The following is a 27,500-nucleotide window of genomic DNA, read 5'->3' as shown; positions in this document are numbered from 1 at the left end:
ACATACATCATCTCGATATGCTTTTTCTCATCATCTCGCTGCATATGAAAAAAACTTCGGAAAGAAATACTTCTCCTCTTGGAGTTTGCCAAGTCCCAAACCTGATCGATCAGATATTACAAACAGTCTTGTCATTATCGGATCAATATTTGTGTTCTTCTTTACTGGGATTTTTGTTGTTGTTGTTGTTGTTGTGTTATTCATATTGTTACTTTGTTGAATAAGTTGTTGGATGCAGGAAAAAATTACACAAAGCCGACGAGAGCCAATAACAGAAAAGTATTTTTTTGATTTTCTTAACTTATTTTGCATCATTGACTTCATTACAATTGTATGTAATAAAGAGGATAATATTAGTTTTAATTCTATGCTGCCGATTTTGATATCGATCATCCATGAGTGACATCGGCTGATACTAATAATGATACTAATGACATGTGTTAACTGAAATTTATAAAATGCATTTTATTATTTATTGTAAAAATTAAAAAAATATACAGTATAAAACAATTAAATTTGAAGAACAAATTTAATTATTTAGGCTAGACTACTGCAACGCACTTCTTGTCGGGATCCCCAGCAAGAACATCCAGAAGCTGCAATACATACAGAATAGTGCTGCTAGGATCCTGATGAGAGTGCGGAAATATGACCATATCACACCAACTCTCAAATCCCTTCACTGGCTTCCTGTTCCACTCAGGATTGAATTCAAAGTCTCCCTACTAACCCATCAGTGCCTCCATGGAAATGCCCCCCTCTACCTCAAAGAACTACTCACCCCCAAATCCTCCACACGACACTTCTGCTCCGGACAGGCTAACCTCCTCCAACCTCTGAGAACAAAGCTACAGTCTGTGGAATGCTCTCCCTGACCACCTGAGGGCACAACAGACTGCGGATGCTTTTAAAAAAGGCTTAAAAACCCTTATTTAAAAAAAAGCCTTTTTTAAGATATATGCATACTAGATTTAGCTATTTGGCTATTCTAGTTTTTATTTATTTTTCTTATTATCTTTTTATTTTATTTATTTTTTTTAATAAAAAATGTTAATACACTGTAGCACTTTGAGGTTGTTTATTCAATGTAAAGTGATTTTTACAGATAAAATCTATTATTATTATTATTATTATTATTTATGGTGAGTGCTATTGACAGTTTAACAATATCAACATAATATTTAAAGTAGTTCCTTTTTGTCTTTCTCTGTGTGTAATATTTAGCCTCGTACTCCAGTTCAATTAAATGTATTCAGGATAGCCCCTGGAGATGCAGCATCTTGTTTTTAAAGTGATAATGCTGCTTAAGATGCTAATAAATGCAGTTTATTTGCCGTAATTTAGGTGATTTTTATCAGCTTAGAGCAGCGGCTCCACACTGTGTATGGAGACACATAATTAGCTGCTAGCCGCATGTCAGCCGGGGGACTAAAAATGAAGTGCCGGCCAGAGGGGATCAGTGTTTGTGATCGGTATTAAAATACATTAATCGGCAATGGCGAGCACATACTTTTTCACAAAAATCGTCCGATACTGATCGGTCGACACATCCCTAATTTAAATATGACAACTCTATTTTCAGATGAGTTTGTTGATGAACATATGCCAATAAAACCATTTGAACATTTTTTAGGTTAAAAGTAGTGATGGGTAAATGATGCCAATGATTGTATGGCACACTCACTAGCTGTATTGACACTGATACTGGGTTGGTGTTTTATATTGGTCTTTCGTCCTCTGCTGGATTAAAAAAGTCATGACATTTGACATGCAAATTTAATGACTTCAGCAAATACATAGAGTGAAATCAGTGCCAAAACTCCACAAACACATAAAACATGTTTGTACTTACGCCCAACAGTTTGCAAGTAAAACACATTTCTTTAAATGAAAAAATGGTTCGCGAGTAAAAAAAAAAAATTGACATTTTCTGCAAGTAGAAGAAAAACGATTCACATACATAAAAACAATTTTCTGCAAGTCAATAATCGATTTTCAGGTAGAAAACAATTTTCTTCAATTAAAAAAACGATTCGGAAGTGTAAAAGCAATTTTATCAAAGTAAAATATTTGCAGGTCTGAAAACTATTTTCTTCAAGTAAAAAAATCCATTCGAAGGTCTAAAAACAGTTTTTTTTTCCAATTCAAAAAACGTGCAATGACAAAAACAACTTTTTTCAATGAAAAAACGGTTCGTAAGTCGAAAACCTATTTTCTTCAAGTACAAAAACGATTCACGAGTATATATATATAAAAAAATTGCAAGTAAAAAAAAATATTTGCAAGAATAAAAACAGTTCCCCCCCCAAAAAAAAAAAAATCGATTTTTTTTCAAATAAAAACTAAGCACGTTTAAAAACCATTTTGTTCAATTCAAAAATTTGCAAGTGTAAAAACATTTTTTTTCAAATAAAAAAAACATTCGCAAGTATAAAGTATAAATGTATAAACACGATTTTCTTCAATCAAAAAAAATGGTTTGCAGTTATAAAAACAATTTCCTTCAAATAAAACAAAATTAGCAAGTCTAAAAACATTTTTTTCAAATAAAAAAAACAATTTGCATGTCTAAAAACAATTTTTTCAAATAAAAAAAACAATTTGCATGTCTAAAAACAAATTTCAAGCTGCTGTTTTGAGGCATGTTAAAAAAAATAATGCACTTTGTGACTTCAATAATAAATATGGCAGTGCCATGTTGGCATTTTTTTCCATAACTTGAGTTGATTTATTTTGGAAAACCTTGTTACATTGTTTAATGCATCCAGCGAGGCATCACAACAAAATTAGGCATAATAATGTGTTAATTCCACGACTGTATATATCGGTATCGGTTGGTATCGTTAACCGGTAATTAAGAGTTGGACAATATCGGATATCGGCAAAAAAGCCATTATCGGACATCTCTACTCAAAAGTATCTGCAATACTGGCACAGATTAATGCCAACATTCCACAACTACCGAAAAAACTCTAGATCCGTGGTTCTTTAACTTTTTTCCCCACGAACACACTTGGCTCTCCAAGTACCACCATAATGACCAACATTAAAATACAGTAGCGTAATAGGCCCAAGTATTCATGGAAAACAAGGCAGGGGTTTTATTTAACAAGTATATTTAATGTTTTGGCCACTTAAACATTACACACAGTTTGAACGGTAACACTGTGTTTGAATATAGGAAAATTATAATACATTACAATATTTAATTAAATGAATAATTGGCTTACCACTAGATAACTAATATGATTTTTCTATATTTCAAATTTTTGTGTATTATTGTGTAATTCTACTAAAGTACTGTAGTTCATTCTGCTGTTTGCAGTAGCAGTACTAAATACATGTGAATGTAGTACTCGTAGGGTGAAGTATTTATTGCTGTACTGCAACACAGGTGTCTACATCCGTGGTCTCTTCCTTGATGGCGCTCGCTGGGACAGGAAGACCAAACTCTTGGCTGAGTCCTACCCCAAAGTCCTGCATGACACCATGCCTGTGGTGAGTATAGTGCGCCACCTAGACACCTTCTGGGTAATTACGGCGTTGCGTAATAACGGTGTTACTAACGGCATTATTTTTCCACTCTCATGAAACGTCTCTCAACTGCCTATGCCAATGTTTTTATTAAGTAACCCATCAATTACTTTCCCTTGTAATTGTTTACATTTATGAAAGAGTAATGTTAGGAATTATGTTAATTTTTTTGGTACAGGCACCGCCTTTTAAAGGCACACACGCACTCCGCTCTCATGAAACGTCTCTCAACTGCATATGTCAGTGTTTTTATTAAGTAACACATCAATTAATTTCCCTCGTAATTGTTTGCATTTATGAAAGAGTATTGTTAGGAATTCTGTTAATTTTTTTGGTAAAGTCACCGCCTTTTAAAGGCACACACACACGCACTCCGCTCTCATGAAACGTCTCTCAACTGCATATTTCAGTGTTTTTATTAGGTAACACATTAATTACTTTCCCTCGTAATTGTTTACATTTATGAAAGAGTAATGTTAGGAATTCTGTAAATTTTTTCGGTAAAGGCACCGCCTTTTAAAGGCACACACGCACTGCACTCTCATGAAACGTCTCTCAACTGCATATGTCAGTGTTTTTATTCAGTAACACATCAATTAATTTCCCTCGTAATTGTTTACATTTATGAAAGAGTAATGTTAGGAATTCTGTTAATTTTTTTGTTAAAGGCACACACGCACTCCGCTCTCATGAAACGTCTCTCAACTGTATATGTCAATGTTTTTATTAAGTAACACATTAATCACTTTCCCTCGTAATTGTTTGCATTGATGAAAGAGTATTGTTAGGAATTCTGTTACTTTTTTGGTAAAGGCACCGCCTTTTAAAGGCACACACGCACTCTGCTCTCATGAAACGTTTCTCACCTGCATATGCCAGTGTTTTTATTAAGTAACACATCAATTGCTTTCCCTCATAATTGTTTACATTTATGAAAGAGTAATGTTAGGAATTCTGTTACTTTTTTGATAAAGGCACCGCCTTTTAAAGGCACACACGCACTCTGCTCTCATGAAACGTCTCTCACCTGCATATGCCAGTGTTTTTATAAAGTAACACATGAATTACTTTCCCTCGTAATTGTTTACATTTATGAAAGAGTAATGTTAGGAATTATGTTATTTTTTTTGTTACTGGCACCGCCTTTTAAAGGCACACACACACTCCGCTCTCATGAAACGTCTCTCAACTGCATATGTCAGTGTTTTTATGAAGTAACACATCAATTACTTCCCCTCGTAGTTGTTTACATTTATGAAAGAGTATTGTTCGGAATTCTGTTAATTTTTTTGGTAAAGGCACTGCCTTTTAAAGGCACACACGCACTCCGCTCTCATGAAACGTCTCTCAACTGCATATGTCAATGTTTTTATTAAGTAACACATTAATCACTTTCCCTCGTAGTTGTTTACATTTATGAAAGAGTATTGTTCGGAATTCTGTTAATTTTTTTGGTAAAGGCACTGCCTTTTAAAGGCACACACGCACTCCGCTCTCATGAAACGTCTCTCAACTGCATATGTCAATGTTTTTATTAAGTAACACATTAATCACTTTCCATCGTAATTGTTTGCATTGATGAAAGAGTAATGTTATGAATTCTGTTACTTTTTTGGTAAAGGCACCGCCTTCTATAGGCACACACCCATTCCACTCTCATGAAACGTCTCTCAACTGCCTATGCCAGATATTTGAAGTGTTTTTTATTAAGTAACACATTAATCACCTTCCCTCGTAATTGTTTACATTTATGAAAGAGTAATGTTTGGAATTCTGTTACTTTTTTGGTCAAGTAAAGAGTAACTATAATCATTTTTAAGTAATTCTTCAAACACAACAGCTAAGCACAAAAGCTAGTCATGCATGATAAGTGAGCCTAATTCAACATTATTGCAGTCTAAAACACCACATTTGTCAATACAAACAATACAAAATAATTATTGTTGTCATGATCCCACATGACAGTTATTTGTAGTTTCATGTATTTTTGTTTATTTCCTACTTTTTAGTCTGATCAGGGTATTTCTTATGCCAGCCCTATTTTTTCTGGACTGGGCTCGATCAATTTAGTTTTTTTGCTTTGCTATGCTTCCTGTGCACTTCCCGACTGCACATTTTTTTTGCTCTGTCATTAAAGACATCTTTACCCGCACTTCGCCGGCCGTCTCCGTGTCCTGGGTTCACGAACAAGGCAACCATGAAGCGAAAACGTGATAATAGTTGCTTATTACCCGCACATACAAATCTCTAAGGCGTAAGGAAGCGTGTTGGAACGTATCCAGTAACAAACGTGTCCGCAACTCACTACGTCATGCCCTTAATTTAATGAATTATTGTGACCACCAGCATTATTTTGTCATAAGGTCAGTTTTCTCATTCCTACCTGTGAGTAATTTAACTTGGTCAAACATTTTCTAACATTCCACACTACACAATGATAAAAAGTATGATTCCTGCTAATATGGTATCACATTTTACGGCACTAATTAGCATATTGCTATTCTTCATATGAGGAAAATGTAAAGTATTGTGAAAAGTGAGGATGATCACAGCTCCTCTGCAGACCAACAATGTGCACAATATGAAAATATTGTTCATATTTGCATCACATTTGTGTTGATGAATGGAAGGCGACTTCACTAAAGACCATGAAAGACGGGGAGATAGAATGTGCCAGAAGCAATCCATCCCAATCCTCGCTTGTTATTTTTCCACCTTGCTGTCTTTTTCCCCCCTCCCATTTTGCTCTGAGTGATGATGAATAATCGTGCGGCTGATTATTAACAGGACATAATTAAAAATGTTTATTGTGCGCGGCGGAGAAAAACACAACAGAGGCTGCTTTGAAATGCAAATCTTCACAAAGACTCGTTTGGAAGGCGATGAGCTAAAGCCTGCGAATGTTATGTTTTTATTATTGTTTTTTAGCGGCCCAGTTTATGTCTTTTGCATAACCGAGACTTATTCGCAGCCTGCAGGCATTCCACCTTCTTACTTTCACTTTCCCTTTCACTTTCATGTCCCTAAAGGAGGAAAAGTTTTTTTTTTCTTTGACATCATCTTTTTGCTTTCCTGCTAAATAAATACGTCAAAATTAATATTGATTACATAAAAGTTTCGCATTTTTCATATTTTCTTTTATACTTTGACTGCAATTTAAAGTATTTGTTGTTTGTGACAAAGCAACACTTTTGGCACTTTTGGGCCATAAATTAATGTTACTAAAAAGTACATTTGGTTTGTGTTAGAATGTGGCAATCACATCATATATATATATATATATATATATATATATATATATATATATATATATATATATTTTTTTTTTTTTTAATTGTTAAAATGATCCTTAAAAACTAACTAAGGTGTTGCTGTGGCTCATATGTGTAGTTATGCTAGTGGTGTTCCTCAAGGTTCAATCTTAGGTCCTCTCTGTCAGGTTCAAACACTGATGACATCTATTAAACAAGACAAGAAGCAAGGAATTAAACACAGACATAATTAAAATAGGCTCTGACGTAAAATTGTACGCCTCCTCTTTTATTTGGACTTTCCCTGATTACATGGCAATGGCTGTTTCTAAGGGACGGGGGTCGTAAACAGCCATCAGTCCAGAGTATACTAGAGTAATAAAGTACACAATAACAATAAAGTACACAATATCATAGTCCTCCTTTAGTGCAAGACAACGTGGGCTTTCGCCTTGGGGTGGTTTTTGTTGTATTTTTGTTTTTAAGCGACAACTGTGTGGTACTACATTTTTTCGGTGTTTGCTTTTCATCCATCTTCAGCTTGTATTCATGGTGTATCTCCTTATGATTCTTGAAAAGGTGGGATATCCAGTTGCTCGTATTAAAGGAAGACGTCTTGGTTCCTCCGCGCATAACCAACTTTTTGCAGTCATTGCAACTTGCCAGTTTTTTGTCCGTCAGACACACTTTTAAAATAATCCCAAACCATAGACACGGTGTCGTTAGTCAGTCACCGAGCGAGCTGGCTTGTTAGCCACGGCTCCAGCACCGGCAACAACACACTCTTGTTGTTGTTATGCTGCACTCGCGGCGGTTTGATTATCGGACATCTCTAATCAGTACCAACAGCAGTTTTTTGTGTCCTCAGATGTGGCTGAAGCCCATCAAGCGTCTCGACATCGTGGAAAGGATGTGCTATTTGTCGCCCGTCTACAAGACCAGCGAGCGGCGAGGTACTTTGTCTACGACCGGTCACTCTACCAACTACGTCATCGCCATGACGCTCAACTCCGACGTCGCCGCCGATCACTGGATCAGACGAGGAGTCGCTCTTCTCTGTCAGCTAAGTGCATAAGTCTTTTTTTTTTCTTTTTTTTTTTATCACTTCCAGAAACACCACTTCTCTCTTCAGGTCTTGCATCAGCTCGTAAAAATATTTAAAGTGTGTGTCATTTTTTTTCTCTTTTTTTTTCAGTGCAGCAATATTGTGTGTATTTTTATTTGGAGTATCCCGATACAACGGTTTCACTTCCGATACGATACAGACAATGGCACCCTTGACTATTTGGCCGATATCGAGCCGATACTATATCAACACATATAATACTGTTGAAAACTAGAAAAATATAAATCGAGTGATTTGTTGTTGGATCTTGAGTCTCATGCACAAGTACTGTCCGAGGTGTACTCAGAAAGTAGTCTTTGCCATTAAGTTGAATGTGCCAGTCTAGTATTTTTTTCAACCGTAGCTGGAATTTTCGTGACCAAAATTTGGAGGTGCCATGTAAAATCGCTAATGCTAATCAGTAGCGTGTATATGGAATATCCCATGTAAATTAGCATGGAGCTAACGCATTTGTTTTAATGCATGTTTTAGATGTATTGGAATGTGACAGAGAAGTTACTTATATTGACATCGTTTATGTTCACTTTTAAAATAAATATTCTTAAAAAAAAGGGCTCTCAATTAGAGACAATTTGTTTGTTAAGCTCGCAAGAAGAGACGTCAGCGGGAGAACATACTTTTTTTTTTGCCGGTATACGACCGATATTCGCTATCAATATCGGATCAGGGCACCCCTATGATACCATCATTTTCTCTTTGTTCATCATTCAATAAAAAGTCATTAAAACATGTTGCCAAACCCTCACAGATAAGAAATTAGCGTAACACTTTAGTATGGGGAACATATTTACCATGAATTAGTTGCTTATTAACATGCAAATTAGTAACAGATTGGCTCTTAATTAGTCATTATTAAGTACTTTTTAATGCCTTCTTCAGCATGGCCTTATTATACAACCAGTAAGCCATTAACTAAGAGTCTTCCCTCAATAACCTCAGAATTATTGCTTATTAGTAACCCTAACCCTAACCCTTATATGTTCCCCTAGTGTCCAAATAACTCTAAATTAAGTCTTTGTTACTTTAATAAGCAACTAATTAATGGTGAATATGTTACCCATACTAAAGTGTTACCGAAATTTGTTATATTTTCAGTTTGTTGTCCATTTTTAAAAAGGGGGAAAATATGCAAAACAGATTGACATCCACAACACAGCATGGGATTGTAAAAATGTAGTCTTTGCCATTATGTTAAATGTGCCAGACTTGTATTTTGTTGAACCTCAGCTGTAGTTTTCATGACCTTAATTTGGAGATGTTGAAATCGCCATGTAAAATCGCTAATGCTAACCAGTAGCATGTATATGGGATAGCCAATGTAAATTAGCATCGAGCTAACACATTTGTGTTTATGCATTTTTTAGAGAGAAGTTGCAAAGTATCACATGGAAGTTATATTGACATCATTTATGTTCATCTCTTTGTGTTTTGAAGTAGACTCTTAAAAAAGGCTCTCAAATGGAGACAACTAGCGAGTTTTTCAACACACCCCTATATTCTAGGCATAATCTTAATTTTCTTTTTGTTTATCATGCAATAAAAAGTCATTAAAACATGTTGCCAAACCCTCAGATGAGAAGTGAGTTAGGCTTTCAGTTTATTGTCCATTTTTTAAAAGGCAGATATGCAAAAGAGTCGATGCAAAATAGTTTTCACGACCAAATTTGGAGGCGCTGGAAATCGCCATGTAAAATCGCTAATGCTAATCAGTAGCATGTGTATGGAATATCCCATGTGAAATAGCATCGAACTAACACATCTGCTTCAATGCATTTCTTAAATACTGGAATGTGACGGACAAGTTACCGTATTTTTCGGATTATAAGTCGCAGTTTTTTTCATAGTTCGGCCGGGGGTGCGATTTATACTCAGGAGCGACTTATGTGTGAAATTATTAACACATTACCGTAAAATATCAAATAATATTATTTACCTCATTCCCGTAAGAGGCTAGACGTATATCAGCACGTTCTCAGTTGGTTATTTATGCCTCATATAACGTACACTTATTCAGCCTGTTGTTCACTATTCTTTATTTATTTTAAATTGCCTTTCAAATGTCTATTCTTGGTGTTGGCTTTTATCAAATAAATTTCCCCCAAAAATGCGACTTATATATGTTTTTTTCCTTCTTTATTATGCATTTACGGCCGGTGCGACTTATACTCCGGAGCGACTTATACTCCGAAAAATACGGTACTTTGTATCGCGATTCGCGTGCAACTTATATTGACATCATTTATGTTAACTTTTACAGCGTCTAAAAGTAAATAATTTAAAAAAAGTAAGTAAGTTTTTTTTTTTTTTTGCCGGTAAGTTATATTGACATTTGTTTTATTGCGTTTTAAAGTCAAACTCTTGAAAAAGGCTCTGAAAATGAGATAACTTATCGTATTTTTCTGACTATAAGTCGCAGTTTTTTTTCATAGTTTGGCCGGGGGTGCGACTTATACTCAGGAGCGACTTATGTGTGAAATTATTAACACATTACCTTAAAATATCAAATAATATTATTTAGCTCATTCACGTAAGAGACTAGACGTATAAGATTTCATGGGATTTAGCGATTAGGAGTGACAGATTGTTTGGTAAACGTATAGCATGTTCTATATGTTATAGTTATTTCAATGACTCTTACCATAATATGTTACGTTAACATACCAGGCACGTTCTCAGTTGGTTATTTATGCCTCATATAACGTACACTTATTCAGCCTGTTGTTCACTATTCTTTATTTATTTTCAATTGCCTTTCAAATGTCTATTCTTGGTGTTGGCTTTTATCAAATAAATTTCCCCCAAAAATGCGACTTATACTCCAGTGCGACTTATATATGTTTTTTCCCTTCTTTATTATGAATTTTTGGCCGGTGCGACTTATACTCCGAAAAATACAGTACTTTGTATCGCGTGCAATTTATATTGACATAATTTATGTTGTCTTTTACTGTGTCTTAAAGTAAATAATCTTAAAAAAGTAAGTAACTTGTTTGTTAAACTAGCGAGAAGAGACATTTTTTTTTGCAGGTAAGTTATATTGACATTTGTTTTATTGCGTTTTAAAGTCAAACTCTTGAAAAAAGGCTCTTAAAATGAGATAACGTACTTGTCTGCTTGGCTAGCGAGAAGAGACTTTAGAAAATACTTTTTTCCCCCCAATATTGTTATGCTTAATCGTAATTTGTTTTTTTGTGAATCATTAAAAAAAAAAAACGTGTTGCAAAACTCTCACAGATGAGAAATGAGTCATCTTTTCAGTTTATTGTCCATTTTTGAAAGGCAGATATGCAAAAAAAAAATGCATTTCAGATTGACATTACAACACAGCATGGGATGGCTGATCTTCATTTAACCGATGATTTTTTTTAGTGAAATTTGAACAGTTAAAATAAAACAAAAAAAAAAACTACGATTTACTCAAAACTAAGAACAAAATACTTCCAATGTTTCAACAGACTGAAAACAAAAAAACAACATTCTGTCCCCCCCACACCACATGAGTCGCATCAAAAGAATCGGACGATTCTGTCAAGTGTTGAACTTTTTCACAGCAAAACAGTCAAAAGTGTGCGGACGATGGAAGTTGGCAGTACAAAGAATTTGACAGTTAACACCAAGTATGCATCGACGCTCTCATGCTACAGTAAGATCAGTCACAGGAGCGCCGCGTCACACAGTGACAGGATCAATGCTTGCGCGCGCACACACACACACACACACACACACACACACACACACACACACACACACACACACACACACTTGTGTTCTAGCAGCAGAACAACCGATGGAATGTCAGCACGAAGACAGCGAGGAAGGTAATGGGGGTCATGTCAAGCACCAGCCACTGAGGTCACACCATTGGTCCGTTCAGTCGGGACACTGACCCCCCCCCCGCGGAGACTGATGGTGGGGGTCGTAGGTCGGCTTTCACGCGCGAGGAATGTTGACTGTTGATAATTGGTTGTGTCACGATTGTCAAAAGTAGGAAAAACTTTTTAGGCGCTCAAAAATGCGCGGACAGTTGCCGATGTGACGCAACACCCGTCTGATGAAAGAAACACGACCTTGGCCACCGAATCAAACGCACCTAAATCAGAATGGCATGTTTTGTAAGAATGTCGATGTTTATTGAAGCTGCTGGCAGTGGAACTTGTGGAACGTCATGTCGACATCAGTGGGAAAAGCTTGCACGTTTACTTGTGAAAGAGAATTGCTGAAAATAAATCAGGTTGTTGACTTCTTACTCCAAAGACATGCACTTGGAGATAGGTTGACTGGCAACACTAAATTGGCTCTAGTGTGTGAATGTTGTCTATCTGTGTTGGCCCTGCGATGAGGTGGCGACTTGTCCGGGGTGTACCCTGCCTTCCGCCCGATTGTAGCTGAGATAGGCTCCAGCACCCCCCCGCGACCCCAAAAGGGACAAGCGGTAGAAAATGGATGGACTTCTTACTCAGTTTGTGCAACATTTCTTATTCATTTTGTGAGAAAAGCTTTGAAGGGGCGGTTCCTGTTTCCCTGTCCACTTTTTTATTTTTTATTTATCTGACACAACCACAAATCAGTGCAGGACTAATAAGACTCAAAAACTATTTTGTCCCACACGCTATATTAGACTACAACTCATCTCTGGGGGGAGGAGGGGGGGTACCGTATTTTTCGGACTATAAGTCGCGTTTTTTTTCATAGTTTGGCCGGGGGTGCGACTTATGTGTGAAATTATTAACACATTACCGTAAAATATCAAATAATATTATTTAGCTCATTCACGTAAGAGACTAGACGTATAAGATTTCATGGGATTTAGCGATTAGGAGTGACAGATTGTTTGGTATGTATAGCATGTTCTATATGTTATAGTTATTTGAATGACTCTTCCCATAATATGTTACGTTAACATACCAGGCACGTTCTCAGTTGGTTATTTATGCCTCATATAACGTACACTTATTCAGCCTGTTGTTCACTATTCTTTATTCATTTTTAAATTGCCTTTCAAATGTCTATTCTTGGTGCTGGGTTTGATCATTTTTCCCCAAAAAATGCAACTTATATATGTTTTTTTCCTTCTTTATTATGCATTTTCGGCCGGTGCGACTTATACTCCGAAAAATACGGTACGAGGATGACGGGGGATGCAAAACAATAACAGTGCAATACATTTTCATTACATGGTCATTTTACTGTTATATTTTTATTCTCATTGTTGCTTTTTATTTTTATCCTTATTGTAATATTTTTATATTTTGTTTCCATTTATACCCCCAATATTTACTTTTTAAATTCGATCTTCATTCTGTACACTGGTGCTGGAATTTAAATTTTCCTGAGGGAACTCTCCTGAAGGAATCAATAAAGTACTATCTATTTATCTGCTTTTGCAAAACAATGAGTGTGACCATGAAGGAGAACGACCAGAAGTCGACATTGTTGTGTGGGCGTGGGACACTGACACAAACACACAAGTTCCACTGACACAAGCTCCACTTTTTAACTGGAAAAATGATGAGAAAAAAGGTGTTTTAGACGAGCGGTGAAGGTTTAAAGTGGTTCAGGTGGCGTCGGCTGCAGCTGTGGCGCCGCTCCAGTGGCCGGGTCTCGGCCGTGACACGGCGTCCTGATGAGGGATGACGACGATGGCGAGCATGCACCTCCGCGTTCGCGTAAACATGAGATTTTTTTGGAATGGAGGCACGGGGTCGTTTGAACGCGACTCACGACGCGGGCAAGAAGAAGAATACTAATACTTCAGTCTTTACGTTCGAAAGAAAAAAAACACTAAAAGCCAAAGTCGAAAACGATGCGGTCTTCGAAGATGGCGATGAGCAGCATGATGGCGAAGCCGGTCAGCAGGCCCAGGTTCTGCAGCACAAAGTGACCCAGCTGGCAGCGCTTGTGCTCCTCGCTGTCGCCGTGAAGCATCTCTGGCAGCTGCAAGGGAGGAAGACAACGTTCACAAGGTGACGATCACTCCATACACTGCAAAAACTGAAATCTAAGAAAGATTAAATATCTCAAATAAGGGTGATATTTGCTTATTTTAGGTCTAATAAGATAATTCTTCTCACTAAGCAGATTTTATGTGAGTGTTTTACTTATTTTAAGGGTTTTGGTCCTAAATGATCTCAGTAAGACTTTACAACTTGTAGCTGAGATTTGATGACCTATATTGAGTAAAACATGCTTGAAACTAGAATATCAACTGTTGCAAAGCTGTGTCATCAACACTCACAAGTATAAAACTACTTTTTTAAAGTAATAATTTCTTATTTCAAGCATGAAAGAAAAAAATCATGACTTTGACACAATTGTGTCTCATAATTAAAACAGATGACAGCCAAATGGACTTTGCTGTTTTATTTTCATATAGTAGTACAGTTGGCACAGTACAGTAAACTGACAGTTAAAAATTAAACATTTAACATTTCAGACAATTTTGAACAGAAATAGTTCATGCACATTCAGATAAATTCCTCAAAATTACAATTAAAAACATTTTGGCCGGGGGCCAGGCTGTATGTATGCGCACTAATTGACTGAAAGAGCACGCACTTGGCGTGATGATGTCATGTTATCAATGGAAAAATGCATTTTTAGACAATATGATTTGCCTGAGCGGCTAGGAAACCCCGAGAGTAACAAGCGGTTGCCTTGTTGCCTTTCCATTAAGAACAATAAATTAGTTTTTAGTGTAAGTTTGCTGGTTTCAAGAAATGTAATGCCAAGCGCATATCATGATGTCAAGATAATGACACTAGCATTTACTCCATTTAAGAATATGTTTCAACATATTGAGAAAAAAGGTCTGGGTTTTTTTCTACAAAAAAAGTACACTTAATAGTGAGAATATACTTATTTTAAGGTATTTTTGGGTTCATTGAGGTTAGCTAATTTTACTTGTTTTGGAAAGTCTTGACAAGCCAAATTTTCTTGTTCTATTGGCAGATAATTTTGTTTAGTTCAAATAAAATACCCCTCATTTTTGTATTTTTTTTTCTTGTTTTTGAACACTGACTTTTTGAAGTGTACTGATGATTTTCTGATACCGGGTAAAACTCAGGCTGGTATCGGCGATACCGATTTGATACTTTGTGCAAATACACGTGCTACTTGTGTGTGGTGAAATGTAAAAAGTAGTGTGTGCAGTAGGGAAGGGATTCATACAAGCCCCCTTCTTGTGTGGATCTCGTGTGAGAGAAAGAGGGGGGTTAATCATTTTGCAATGCAGTCTGCTGAAAATGATGGAAAGCTGTGGTCAAAGTTGGAATTGCCATGAAACACATTTTAAGATAATTCAACACTCTACTGCCACCTGGTAGCTAAAGTGCATGGTGCACCGCCCAGATTGGTCACATCGTCAACCGCGACGAACGGGGCCACGTGAATCCTAGTCCAACTGCATCTCAAATATTGCAGCTCTTGGGGAAATCATCTTCAATCACAAAGTCAAAGGGAGAAACATTCTCTTATTTTCCGGGCCGTAAAGCCCACGCTTTGAACCCTGCGGCTTATACAACGGTGCAGCTAAATGAAGGATTTTTCTTCGCGTCGTATTCAACAAACAGTTTTCAACACAGACAGATACACAGTGGCCTAGTGGTTAGAGTGTCCGCCCTGAGATGGGTAGGTCGTGAGTTCAAACCCCGGCCGAGCCATACCGAAGACTATAAAAATGGGACCCATTACCTCCCTGCTTGGCACTCAGCATCAAGGGTTGGAATTGGGGGTTAAATCACCAAAAATGATTCCCGGGCGTGCCCACCGCTGCTGCCCACTGCTCCCCTCACCTCCCAGGTGGTGATCAAGGGTGATGGGTCAAATGTAGAGAATAATTCCGCCACACCTAGTGTGTGTGTGTGTGTGTGACAATCATTGGTACTTTAACTTTATTGTTTGTGCTATGGCGCCATCTTTTGGACGAGTTTGTTCACTGCAGGTGTTGCGGGTTGACAACGTACTTTCTTTTTCGTGCCTTGAACCGAACGCACAAGTGTCCTTGGTGTTTCTGCTCAAGAATATTCTTATTTCCTCGATCCAAGCAATGTTTGTAAGTTTTACAATATACCTTACCATGAATTGATTTACGTGGAGCTCGACTTAAACAAGTTGAAAAACTTATTGGGGTGTTACCATTTAGTGGTCAATTGTACGGAATATGTACTGTACTGTGCAATCTACTAATAAAAGTTTCAATCAATCAAAAAAAACAAAACTAAAACTATTCTAATTACTAAACCGTCCCAGGTGTGATGTCTGTAGGAATGTGTTCATTCATGTTTGTACGTTCTGTCGTACTTTAATCAAGCCAGCTCCGTCAGCATTAGAATATTCCAGCACGTTTACAAGTGTCTGTGTTAGTATTATTAACTTACAAAGGCGTTTTTAATTTTGCGCTCTTTCGGTTTCGTAAAATTCGCCAAAACGCCACCGTGGAGCTACTGAGTTTGTGTCTCACCATGTCCACCAGAGCCACGTAGAGGAACATTCCGGCTGTGATGGCGAAGATCCAGCTGGTGACGTTGTCGGTGTACTGGCCCACGCTGGTGCCAATCAGCATGCCCACGTAGGCCATGAGGGCCGACAGCAGATTGTAGACAATGGCCTGCTTCACCGACATGCCCGCTTTCAGCAGCACTGCAAAGTCACCTGCATAATTCACACAAATTTGGACGTGACTACCGAGGACCATTAAAAAAAAAGAAAAGTTCAAATTAAATAGGACATGATCCTCAGAATACAGCACTACAGCTGTCCTCTTATAGGAAGTTTCACCACTTAAATGTTAAAGGGGAACATTATGACAATTTCAGAAGGGGTAAAACCATTAAAAATCAGTTCCCAGTGGCTTATTTTCTTTTTCGAAGTTTTTTTCAAAATTTTACCCATCACGCAATCCATCCATCCATATATCAATATCCCTAAAAAAAGCTTCAAAGTGCCTGATTTTAACCATCGTTATATACACCCGCCCATTTTCCTGTGACGTCACATAGTGATGCCAACACAAACAAACATGGCGGAAAGAACAGCAAGCTATAGCGACATTAGCTCGGATTTCAGCGGCTTAAGCGATTCAACAGATTACGCATGTATTGAAACGGATGGTTGTAGTGTGGAGGCAGGTAGCGAAAACGAAATTGAAGAAGAAACTGAAGCTATTGAGCCATATCGGTTTGAACCGTATGCAAGCGAAACCGACGAAAACGACACGACAGCCAGCGACACGGGAGAAAGCGAGGACGAATTCGGCGATCGCCTTCTAACCAACGATTGGTATGTGTTTGTTTGGCATTAAAGGAAACTAACAACTATGAACTAGGTTTACAGCATATGAAATACATTTGGCAACAACATGCACTTTGAGATTGCAGACAGCCCAGTTTTCATCAATTAATATATTCTGTAGACATACCCTCATCCGCTTTCTTTTCCTGGGGGTCTGGCGGCAGATTTCTTTGACTTTATCGTTGGAAATGCATCTGCTTTGAGTGTCGCAGGATATCCACACATTCTTGCCATCTCTGTCGTAGCATAGCTTTCGTCGGTAAAGTGTGCGGAACAAACATCCAATTTCTTGCCACTTTTGCATCTTTGGGCCACTGGTGCAACTTGAATCCGTCCCTGTTCGTGTTGTCACACCCTCCGACAACACACCGACGAGGCATGATGTCTCCAAGGTACGGAAAACAGTCGAAAAAACGGAAAATAACAGAGCTGATTTGACTCGGTGTTTGAGAAAATGGCGGATTGCTTCCCGATGTGACGTCACGTTGTGAAGTCATCGCTCCGAGAGCGAATATTAGAAAGGCGTTTAATTCGCCAAAATTCACCCATTTAGAGTTCGGAAATCGGTTAAAAAAATATATGGTCTTTTTTCTGCAACATCAAGGTATATATTGACGCTTACATAGGTCTGGTGATAATGTTCCCCTTTAAGTCTCGTCTTACGACCCACTTTTATTCTCTGGCTTTTAACACTACGTGAGTTGTGTGGTCCTCTGTTGTCCTGTGTTTTTAAAATGTTCATTTCTATTTACTGTTTTAATTGGTTTTACCCTTTAAAATCATTTTTAATCATATTTATATTATATAGTTTTTTTTGTATTTATTTTTTGTTTTTATTCAGTCAGTGGTCGAGCTAAGGATAATATTTGAATAATGTTTTTAATATTGTTGTGCAGCACTTTGGAAACTTGTTGTTGTTTAAATGTGCTATATAAATAAAGTGGATTGGATTGGATTGGCTAATTTTATTTGTTTTGGAAAGTCTTGACAAGCCGAACTTTCTTCTTCTATTGGCAGATAGTTTTGCTTAGTTCAAATAAAATACCCCTCATTTTTGTATTTTTTTTTTCTTGTTTTTGAACACTGACTTTTTGCAGTGTGTTTTATGGGCCAAAGCTTAAAAATCACTTAGGCATCTTCAGAATGGATCTGACTATCATTTAAAAAGGTTTCCCTTTAGGGGACCTGTTTTTTTGTCCCCATACCGTCAGAGGTCCCCTAAAGGTGACTGTGTAAACAGAGCGATGTCCCCATTAAGTAAGCATTGCCAGAATACATATACACACACACACACACACACACACACACACACACACACACACACACACACACACACACACACACACACACACACACACACACACGCACACACACACACACACACACACACACACGTTAGCGGTCATGCATGTAAAGGTGACACGTGAGGGTGATTAGCATCAGGAAGTAAACAGGCCAGCCAAAGAGGCGTCTCAGAGGTAACTCCCTGACTTGGAGGCCATGAATATGAAAAAGGCGGCGGCCTACATTTCCTCCTCATGTGTGACAAGTGGCCCCTTTTCTTGGCTAATTACTGCCATGAATAAATTAGCGCTGTGCTGTCAGCCATCAATCAACAGCAGATGAACCCTTCCCAACCTCCTCGCTTTCCAAAACGCCGCCGCGCTCCTCGTCACCTCATCTAGCGCAATTACGATCGGCCCTCGTTGCCAATTAGCTTCACTGCGGGCGGTTAAAGAACCTCGCAATCATCGTCGCTGCCTTCCAGCTGCCAGCCGCACACGCCTTTTCTGCGCCTGTCAGCCTGCCAGCTCAGGCTGACAGGCGTCGTGCCGACATCCTTTTAAACTTTGCGAGCTGTTGAGACGCCACTTTTGTTACAGCGGTCCTCTGGATTATAAGAAGAAAACGCTGGAGCACAATTAAAGGAGCGCCACAGATAAATGTAACACGTATTCACTCATCAACACGCAATGATTATATAATGTGTGCGACAGTGGCTTGTTAATTTTGTACACTAGGTGGCACCGTAGCTCTGCTTCTTACACCTCACATCTGGCAGGCACCAACACTTGCTCTGATCATCGGTCAGCACCTTCCACATATATATCTGGACCGCCACAAATAGATTTGGCCTGCCACAAATAAACATCAAGCGGTTGTGAACTGCCATAAATAGAATTGGTCGGTCATGCCACAAATAGATTTCCATCGCAACAATGCAAACAAGATTCAGCCTGCCACAAATAGACATCGATTTGGACCACCACAAAAACAAGAGATATAGCTTTAGACTGCCACAAATAGATTTGGACCGCCATTTACAGAATTGGTCTGCCGACCAGATTTTGATCACTACAATTAAATTTGGCCTGCCACAAATAGAATTGGTCGGTCATGCCACAAATAGATTTCCAATGCAAAGATTCAGCCTGCCACATATAGATATAGATTTGGACTGCCACAAATACATTTGGAATGCCATAAATAGAAATGATCTGCCACAAATAGATACCAATTCGCACCGCGGCAATAAGGTCACAACACAAATATTTGGACTGCCATAAATAGAAGTGGTTGGTCATGAATAAAACATATATTTGGACAGCCACAAATAGATTCAGCCTGCCAAAAAAAAGGGTTCAATTTGGAAGGTCACAAATAGATGTGGAACACCATAAATGTAATTGGTCTGCCACAAAGAGATATTGATTTGGACCGCCACAATGGTGTTAAATGGTGTTGTAAATAAGTTGTATGAATTTGAAACGACAGATTTGGACTGCCACAAATAGATTTGAACTGCCATTAAATATAATTGGTCAGTCATAAATAAATATAGATTTTGACCACCATGAATAGAATTGGTCTGCCACAAATAGATATTGATTTGCACCGCCACAATAAGATCACAACACAAATATAAATGGAATTGGTTGGTCATGAACAAATATATATTTGGACCGCCACAAATAGATTCAGCCTGCCAAAAAAAAAAAAAAAATCAGATCTGGAAGGCCATAAATGTAATTGGTCTGCCACAAAGAGATATCGATTTGGACCACCACAAAAACAAATAGATAAATATCTGGAATACCACAATAAATTATATAAATGTAGTTCTAAATAAGTTGTATGCATTTGAACAGACAGATTTGGTCCGCCACAAATAGATTTGAACTGCCATTAATTATAATTGGTCAGTCATAAATAAATTTAGATTTTGAACATTACAAATACATTTGGACCACCATTAATAGAATTGGTCTGCCACAAATAGATATGGACTGCCAAAAATACCAATAAAATGTGGACCGCTACAAAAACATATATATTTTTACATCAGAAATAGATTTGGACATGAATAGATATTGATTTGCACCGCCACAATAAGATTACAACACAAATATTTGGATTGCCATAAATGGAATTGGTTGGTCATGAACAAATAAATATTTGGACCGCCACAAATAGATTCAGCCTGCCAAAAAAAAAAATCAGATCTGGAAGGCCATAAATGTAATTGGTCTGCCACAAAGAGATATCGATTTGGACCGCCACAAAAACACATAGATAAAGATCTGGAATACCACAATAAGTTATATAAATGTAGTTCTAAATAAATTGTATAAATTTGAGCCAACATATTTGGACCGCCACAAATAGATTTGAACTGCCATTAAATATAATTGGTCAGTCATAAATAAATTTTGATTTTGAACATTACAAATAAATTTGGAACACCACAAATAGAATTGGTCTGCCAAAAATACCAAAATGTGGACCGCTACAAAAACAGTATATAGATTTTGACATCACAAATTGATTTGGACCGCTTTAAAAATAATTGGTCTGCCACAAATAGATATTGATTTGGACCACCACAAAAACAAAGCTATAGATTTAGACTGCCACAAATAGATTTGGACCACCATTTAAAGAATTGGTCTGCCGACCAGCTTTTGATCACTACAATTAAATTTGGCCTGCCACAAATAGATTCGGACTGTTATAAGAACAAATAGATTTTTCCTGCCACAAATAGAAATAACCTTGGAACGCCACAAATATGTTTGGGCCGCAGTAAATAGAATTGGTCTGCTACGATGAGGTATAGATTTGGACCAACACTATTTGTTTTGAGCTGCCACAAATTGTTTTGGACTGCCAAAAATACAAATAAATTTGAACCGCCACAAAAACAGACATAGATTTTGAAATCACAAATGGATTTGGACCGGCATAAATACAATTGGTCTGCCACAAATAGAAACAGATTTGGACCGCCACCACAAGATGTTAATTTAAACCGCACAAATACATTTGGACTGCCACACGTAGATTTGGACCACCATTTATACAATTTGGTCTGCCACAAATAAATATAAATATTGATCACTACAGTTACATTTGGCCTGCCACATGTAGATTTGGACCACATGCCACAAATAAATATAAATATTGATCACTACAATTAGATTTGGCCTGCCACAAATAGATTTGGACTGCTATAAATATAATTGGTCGGTCATAAATAAATATAGATTTTGAACGCCACAAAGAGATATGGACCACCATAAATAGAAATGGTCTGCCACAAATAGATTTGGATTGCCAAAAATACAAATAAAACTTGGACCACCACAAAAACAGATATACATTTTGACATCTCAAATAGATTTAGACCGCCATAAATAGAATTGGTCTGCCACAATAAGATATAGATTTGAACCGCATGAATGGATTTGGACTGCCACATGTAGATTTGGACCACCTGACACAAATAAATGGAGATTTTGATCACTACAATTAGATTTGGCCTGCCACAAATAGATTTGGACTGCTATGAATATAATCGGTCGGTCATAAATAAATACAGACTTTGAACGCCACAAATAGATATAGACCACCATAAATAGAATTGGTCTGCCACAAATAAAATTTGGACCACCACAAAAACAGTTATATGTTTTGACATCACAAATAGATTTAGACCGCCATAAATAGAATTGGTCTGCCACAATAAGATATAGATTTGAACTGCATGAATGGATTTGGACTGCCACATGTAGATTTGGACCACCTGCCACAAATAAATGTAGATTTTGATCACTATAACTAGATTTGGCCTGCCACAAATAGATTTGGACTGCTATGAAACCAAATACATTTGGACTGCCACAAATAGATTTGGACCACCACAAATACAAAAAAAATTTGGCCTGCCACACAAACAGATTTGGCCCTCGTGCTGATGAACACATTATAACGGAACTGTAGCTGTGTATGCATTGTACTCCCTTTTCATGTGCAGCTGGTCTGCCAGAGAATAAGACAGACATGAAAGCATGTATCGCTCTTCTCAACGAGCAGCAGGTGGCCCAGTGGGTCCCTCCCCATCGGTAAGCGCTCACAGGCATGCATCATTACACAAAAAAAGACAAAAAAGAAGCAACAAAGAAAGTTCCTAAATATTTATAAACATTTTGCTTTTCATCTTTGCCAATTATGCAAATTAGACTACGTCATTACACCCCCCAGCAACTGCGACCCACCACCTCCACAAATAGATTGCAGTCCTGAGCAGTGATCCTGGTCCTGCAAAAGTGCTGCAGCCTTTCCAACTCTCCTGTTTGATGGAATTGCTCTCGTCTCTTTTGATGATCAACTCAGAAAGATATAAAGAAGTTGCTTACAGTCGTTATGAATATTCCCAGGCAATGAATATGAATACATTAAACTGTCATATAAACTTTAAGAGAGGAAACTGCAGGGGAAATGGAAATTAAACATTTAGCTTCTGACACATTTTTTAGACAAACAAGCAGGAAACAAATTATTTCTGCATTAAAGTGTCAGCATAAAAGTGTTAAGTGCTTCGGATTTGTGAACTTGCAACAAACACGTTATTTTTTTGGTCATTTTTGACAGAACTACGCAGCGCTATTATTACATCATACCTTGACATTTTAGTGCACTGCAAAGAAGTACTGCTAACAATATGGGAGGCATATTGGATGGTCCATTAATATGATATATCACCATGTAGAGAAAAGTACTTATTTTCCTTACATTAAAAGTCAGTCTATCAAAACAACTTTACAACATTACATTTTTTAGAAAAGGTGACTAATAACAGGTTTCAGTTTTTAGACAGATGTCCACATCACTGCACTTTTTTGGAATTTTGCCCAAAGACAAAACACATGTTTATTTGTATGCATTCTAACTAGTAAATAAACACTGTGCTAAAAAATGGAGGTGATGGAAGTCGCTCTAGGCTAGACGATTATGGGGGGGGAAAAAAATCACGGTTATTTTTATTGATGTCGTAATCACGATTATTCATTAATTTGAAAACAAGAGTATTTATTGCACCACCAAAACTCAACTTTGAATATAGATTTTTTTTAAAAACCTAGGTATAATTTAGAAATGAATAAACCACCAGTTATTTAATAATAATAACAACAATAGCAAAATAAAAAACAATAACATTAAGTTTTTGCGTTTTTTTTAATCCGTTTTATACCTTTTATAGGTTTTGTGTCAAATAAAGGTATACAAATGTTTGTGAAGTGAAGTGAAGTGAATTATATTTATATAGCGCTTTTCTCTAGTGACTCAAAGCGCTTTACATAGTGAAACCCAATATCTAAGTTACATTTAAACCAGTGTGGGTGGCACTGGGAGCAGGTAGGTAAAGTGTCTTGCCCAAGGACACAACGGCAGTGACTAGGATGGCGGAAGCGGGGATCGAACCTGCAACCCTCAAATTGCTGGCACGGCCACTCTACCAACCGAGCTATACCACCCCAATAGTTTGATAATTCAATGTAACAATCATCACATTGTTTGGTGCAATACATCTTTGGGTAATTTTGACCAGTATTTTAGATCAAAGCATAATCATTTTGTAAATGTATCATTTATGTATCAAAAACGTGTATTTTTGTCTTACATAGGGAATATAGTGAACAAAGTGAATAATAGACACAATTCTAACAAAGTGAGCAACTTTAAGCATTATGCAGCTCATTTGAGTTAAATGGACAATGATGCCATGTACTGTGTACCTCAGCTGTGTCCTATTTCAACACTTTTAAGGGGAACATTATCACAATTTCAGAAGGGTTAAAACCATTAAAAATCAGTTCCCAATGGCTTATTTTATTTTTCGAAGTTTTTTTAAAAATTTTACCCATCACACAATATCCCTAAAAAAAACTTCAAAGTGCCTGATTTTAACCATCGTTATATACACTCGTCCATTTTCCTGTGACGTCACACAGTGATGCCAATACAAACAAACATGGTGCATAGAACAGCAAGCTATAGCGACATTAGCTCGGATTCAGACTCGGATTTCAGCGGCTTAAGCGATTCAACAGATTACGCATGTATTGAAACGGATGGTTGTAGTGTGGAGGCAGGTAGCGAAAACGAAATTGAAGAAGAAACTGAAGCTATTGAGCCATATCGGTTTGAACCGTATGCAAGCGAAACCGACACGACAGCCAGCGACCCGGGAGAAAGCGAGGACGAATTCGGCGATCGCCTTCTAACCAACGATTGGTATGTGTTTGTTTGGCATTAAAGGAAACTAACAACTATGAACTAGGTTTACAGCATATGAAATACATTTAGCTACATTTAAGCTAAATTATTGGTAAACACAGTTTATGTATAATAATTTACATAAAACCGCGAGTAATGAATAAAATTTTCATCAATTAATATATTCTGTAGACATACCCTCATCCGCTCTCTTTTCCTGAAAGCTGATCTGTCCAGTTTTGGAGTTGATGTCAGCATCTGCTTTGAGTGTCGCAGGATATCCACACATTCTTGCCATCTCTGTCGTAGCATAGCTTTCGTCGGTAAAGTGTGCGGAACAAACGACTGACCATTTCGTCGGCTTTCCCCACAGCCCCATATTTTGAACAAATTTCGTCCAATTTCTTGCCACTTTCGCATCTTTGGGCCACTGGTGCAACTTGAATCCCTCCCTGTTTGTGTTGTTACACCCTCCGACAACACACCGACGAAAGTGAGAAAATGGCGGATTGCTTCCCGATGTGACGTCACGTTGTGACGTCATCGCTCCGAGAGCGAATAATAGAAAGGCGTTTAATTCGCCAAAATTCACCCATTTAGAATTCGGAAATTGGTTTAAAAAAAAAAGGTCTTTTTTCTGCAACATCAAGGTATATATTGACGCTTACATAGGTCTGGTGATAATGTTCCCCTTTAAATAAGCCGCACAAGGTCGAGGATGGTCATTACAATGAAAAACACTGCTCTACCTGACACTACTAATGTACATCATGATTACTAATCATGTGTGATTGGACACAATGCTTTGTTACTCTTGCCAACTTTTCCTCTCGGCGTAAACAAAAAGGAGGAGAATGCTGTGACTTAAAAAGCGAAGCTCGGAACAGAAATGTTCACTGTTGCAGAGTGGAAACGGTCCTCGGAGAGAACAGACTGAATGCAAATGAAGGCTGCGGCACCTGTGCCATTTTTGATTCACATAGCATTGAACAACAAGCGCGGCGCTTCAGCCTCACTTTGACAAGCCGCTCGAGTGCCATCAGACAAAATCTATTTTCCGGAGCGTGGAGAGCAACTCGGGGGCGTTTTTTTAAAAGGTTTCATGGTACAAAGGGTCACGGGACCTGCCTGGATTAAAGTTCATGAGGAAAAGAGGTGTTTCACATGAGGTAGCGCACCTTTTGTTCTGCTCGCTAAACAAGTGACGTGGGCACCGGTGCAAGAAAGTGACATGTTGTGTTTATATTTTATGGGTGGTTTCTGTGAGCAGCACTTACCAAGTTCATGAGGTAGTTCATGGCAGAAAACAGCCACTGAAGTACTGATGCCTCCTGTGAGGTTTGCGCTGAATGCAGCGCCTGAAGGGGGGGGAAAGGTTCACAATGTCAGAGAGATCTGGAAGGCAAATTTGAATCTTCAGAGAGAGAAGCAACTTTGCGGAAGTGTTCGCAAGTTTGTGTTGACAGCGCACACACCACTAACTTTCTCTGCATATCAACTTTTAACAAAACACTCATATAAACTCACATCACAAAGATGTTTTGTGTAACACCTAATTTTAAAATAAATGCAATGATTATTAAGAATATACTCCACAATTACAGCAAATAGAAGAAATAGTGTATCATTTATTTTAAATAGGGCTGTTAAAAATAAAATGTTACCTCATATGATTAAAAAAAATATTATATCGCATTAATTATGTATATATGTGGATTAGTCATGCAATTTGTTTTGAATGTACCCAACATCCATTTTTTTCTTACACTTTGAACCCTGCGGCTTATAAAACAGTGTGGATACTTTATCTATCAATCAATCAATCAATCAATGTTTATTTATATAGCCCTAAATCACAAGTGTCTCATAGGGTTGCACAAGCCACAACGACATCCTCGGTACAGAGCCCACATAAGGGCAAGGATAAGGGTATGGATTTTTAGTTTTGCTAATTGCCATAATGTTTTGTGTTCAATAGTTTTCATTAAACCCAAGCAGAAGACTGAAATAGTGTGTTTTTAGACAGGTTTGCTCACTGCAGGTGCTGTGAGTTGAAAATGTACTTCCTGTTTTGCCTTGAATCGGAAAAAAAACAAAAAAAACGTCCATAGCGTTTCTGCTCAAAATTATTCTTCATTATCCTTCCAAGCAACCTTTGTTAGTTTCACAATTTAACTAAAACAATTCATACTTACTAAACCGTACCATTTCTTTTGTCTGTAAGAATTTTTTCATGCATATTTATACGCGCTATCGTAATGAAATAACGCTAGGGTCGTTAGCATTAGCTAATATACTAACTCGTTTACGAGTGTCTGTCTTAGTATAATTAAATTACAACGGCATTCTTTTTGTATTCTTTCAGTTTCACAAATTCCTCAGTAAATTCACCAAGACATCACCGGTAACTTATTGAGTCTGTTTAACTGATTGGAGAGCTAGCTTCCGTAGCTAGTGGGTCCATGACGATGACTTCTGTTTTGTTTGATCAGCCGTTTTACTGCTGTGTTACAGACACCGTTTAGAAACAATTAAGGTATGTAAATAAACATTTACAAAATATCTCTGTGTAAATGACTCAATTCACAACGTATATATCTGCAGCTTATAGTCCAGTGCGGCTAATATATGGAAACACATTTTTATTCTTCTAAAATCTAGTGGGTGTGGCAAAAATACTGGTGCGCTCTTCAGTCCGGAAATTACAGTACGTTATTTTACCTTAACCGCAGATGGTTACCTGA

General features: G+C 37.6%; 2 protein-coding genes across 2 annotated transcripts in view; one reads left to right on the top strand and one right to left on the bottom strand.

The window, feature by feature from the left end:
* The window catches only part of dnah7 (dynein, axonemal, heavy chain 7), a 213,001-nt gene extending 205,115 nt beyond the window's left edge, over nucleotides 1-7,886 (top strand). The window contains exons 65-66 of the mRNA XM_061926536.1: nucleotides 3,395-3,498; nucleotides 7,654-7,886. Of these exons, the coding sequence (XP_061782520.1) occupies nucleotides 3,395-3,498; nucleotides 7,654-7,860 (311 nt within the window). The 3' untranslated portion in view covers nucleotides 7,861-7,886. The remainder of the gene's footprint in view (nucleotides 1-3,394; nucleotides 3,499-7,653) is intronic.
* Nucleotides 7,887-13,347: 5,461 nt separating this feature from the next.
* slc39a10 (solute carrier family 39 member 10) overlaps nucleotides 13,348-27,500 on the bottom strand; it is a 66,936-nt gene continuing 52,783 nt past the window's right edge. The window contains exons 10-12 of the mRNA XM_061926537.2: nucleotides 26,034-26,114; nucleotides 16,370-16,560; nucleotides 13,348-13,845 (exon numbers count right to left, since the gene is read on the bottom strand). Coding sequence (XP_061782521.1) covers nucleotides 13,693-13,845; nucleotides 16,370-16,560; nucleotides 26,034-26,114 — 425 coding nt within the window. The 3' untranslated portion in view covers nucleotides 13,348-13,692. The remainder of the gene's footprint in view (nucleotides 13,846-16,369; nucleotides 16,561-26,033; nucleotides 26,115-27,500) is intronic.

Source organism: Nerophis lumbriciformis, linkage group LG31 (genome assembly GCF_033978685.3).
Source record: "Nerophis lumbriciformis linkage group LG31, RoL_Nlum_v2.1, whole genome shotgun sequence".
Classification (NCBI taxonomy): domain Eukaryota; kingdom Metazoa; phylum Chordata; class Actinopteri; order Syngnathiformes; family Syngnathidae; genus Nerophis; species Nerophis lumbriciformis.
The sequence above is the reverse complement of the archived record's forward strand: the minus strand, read 5'-3'. Positions and strand labels throughout refer to the sequence as shown.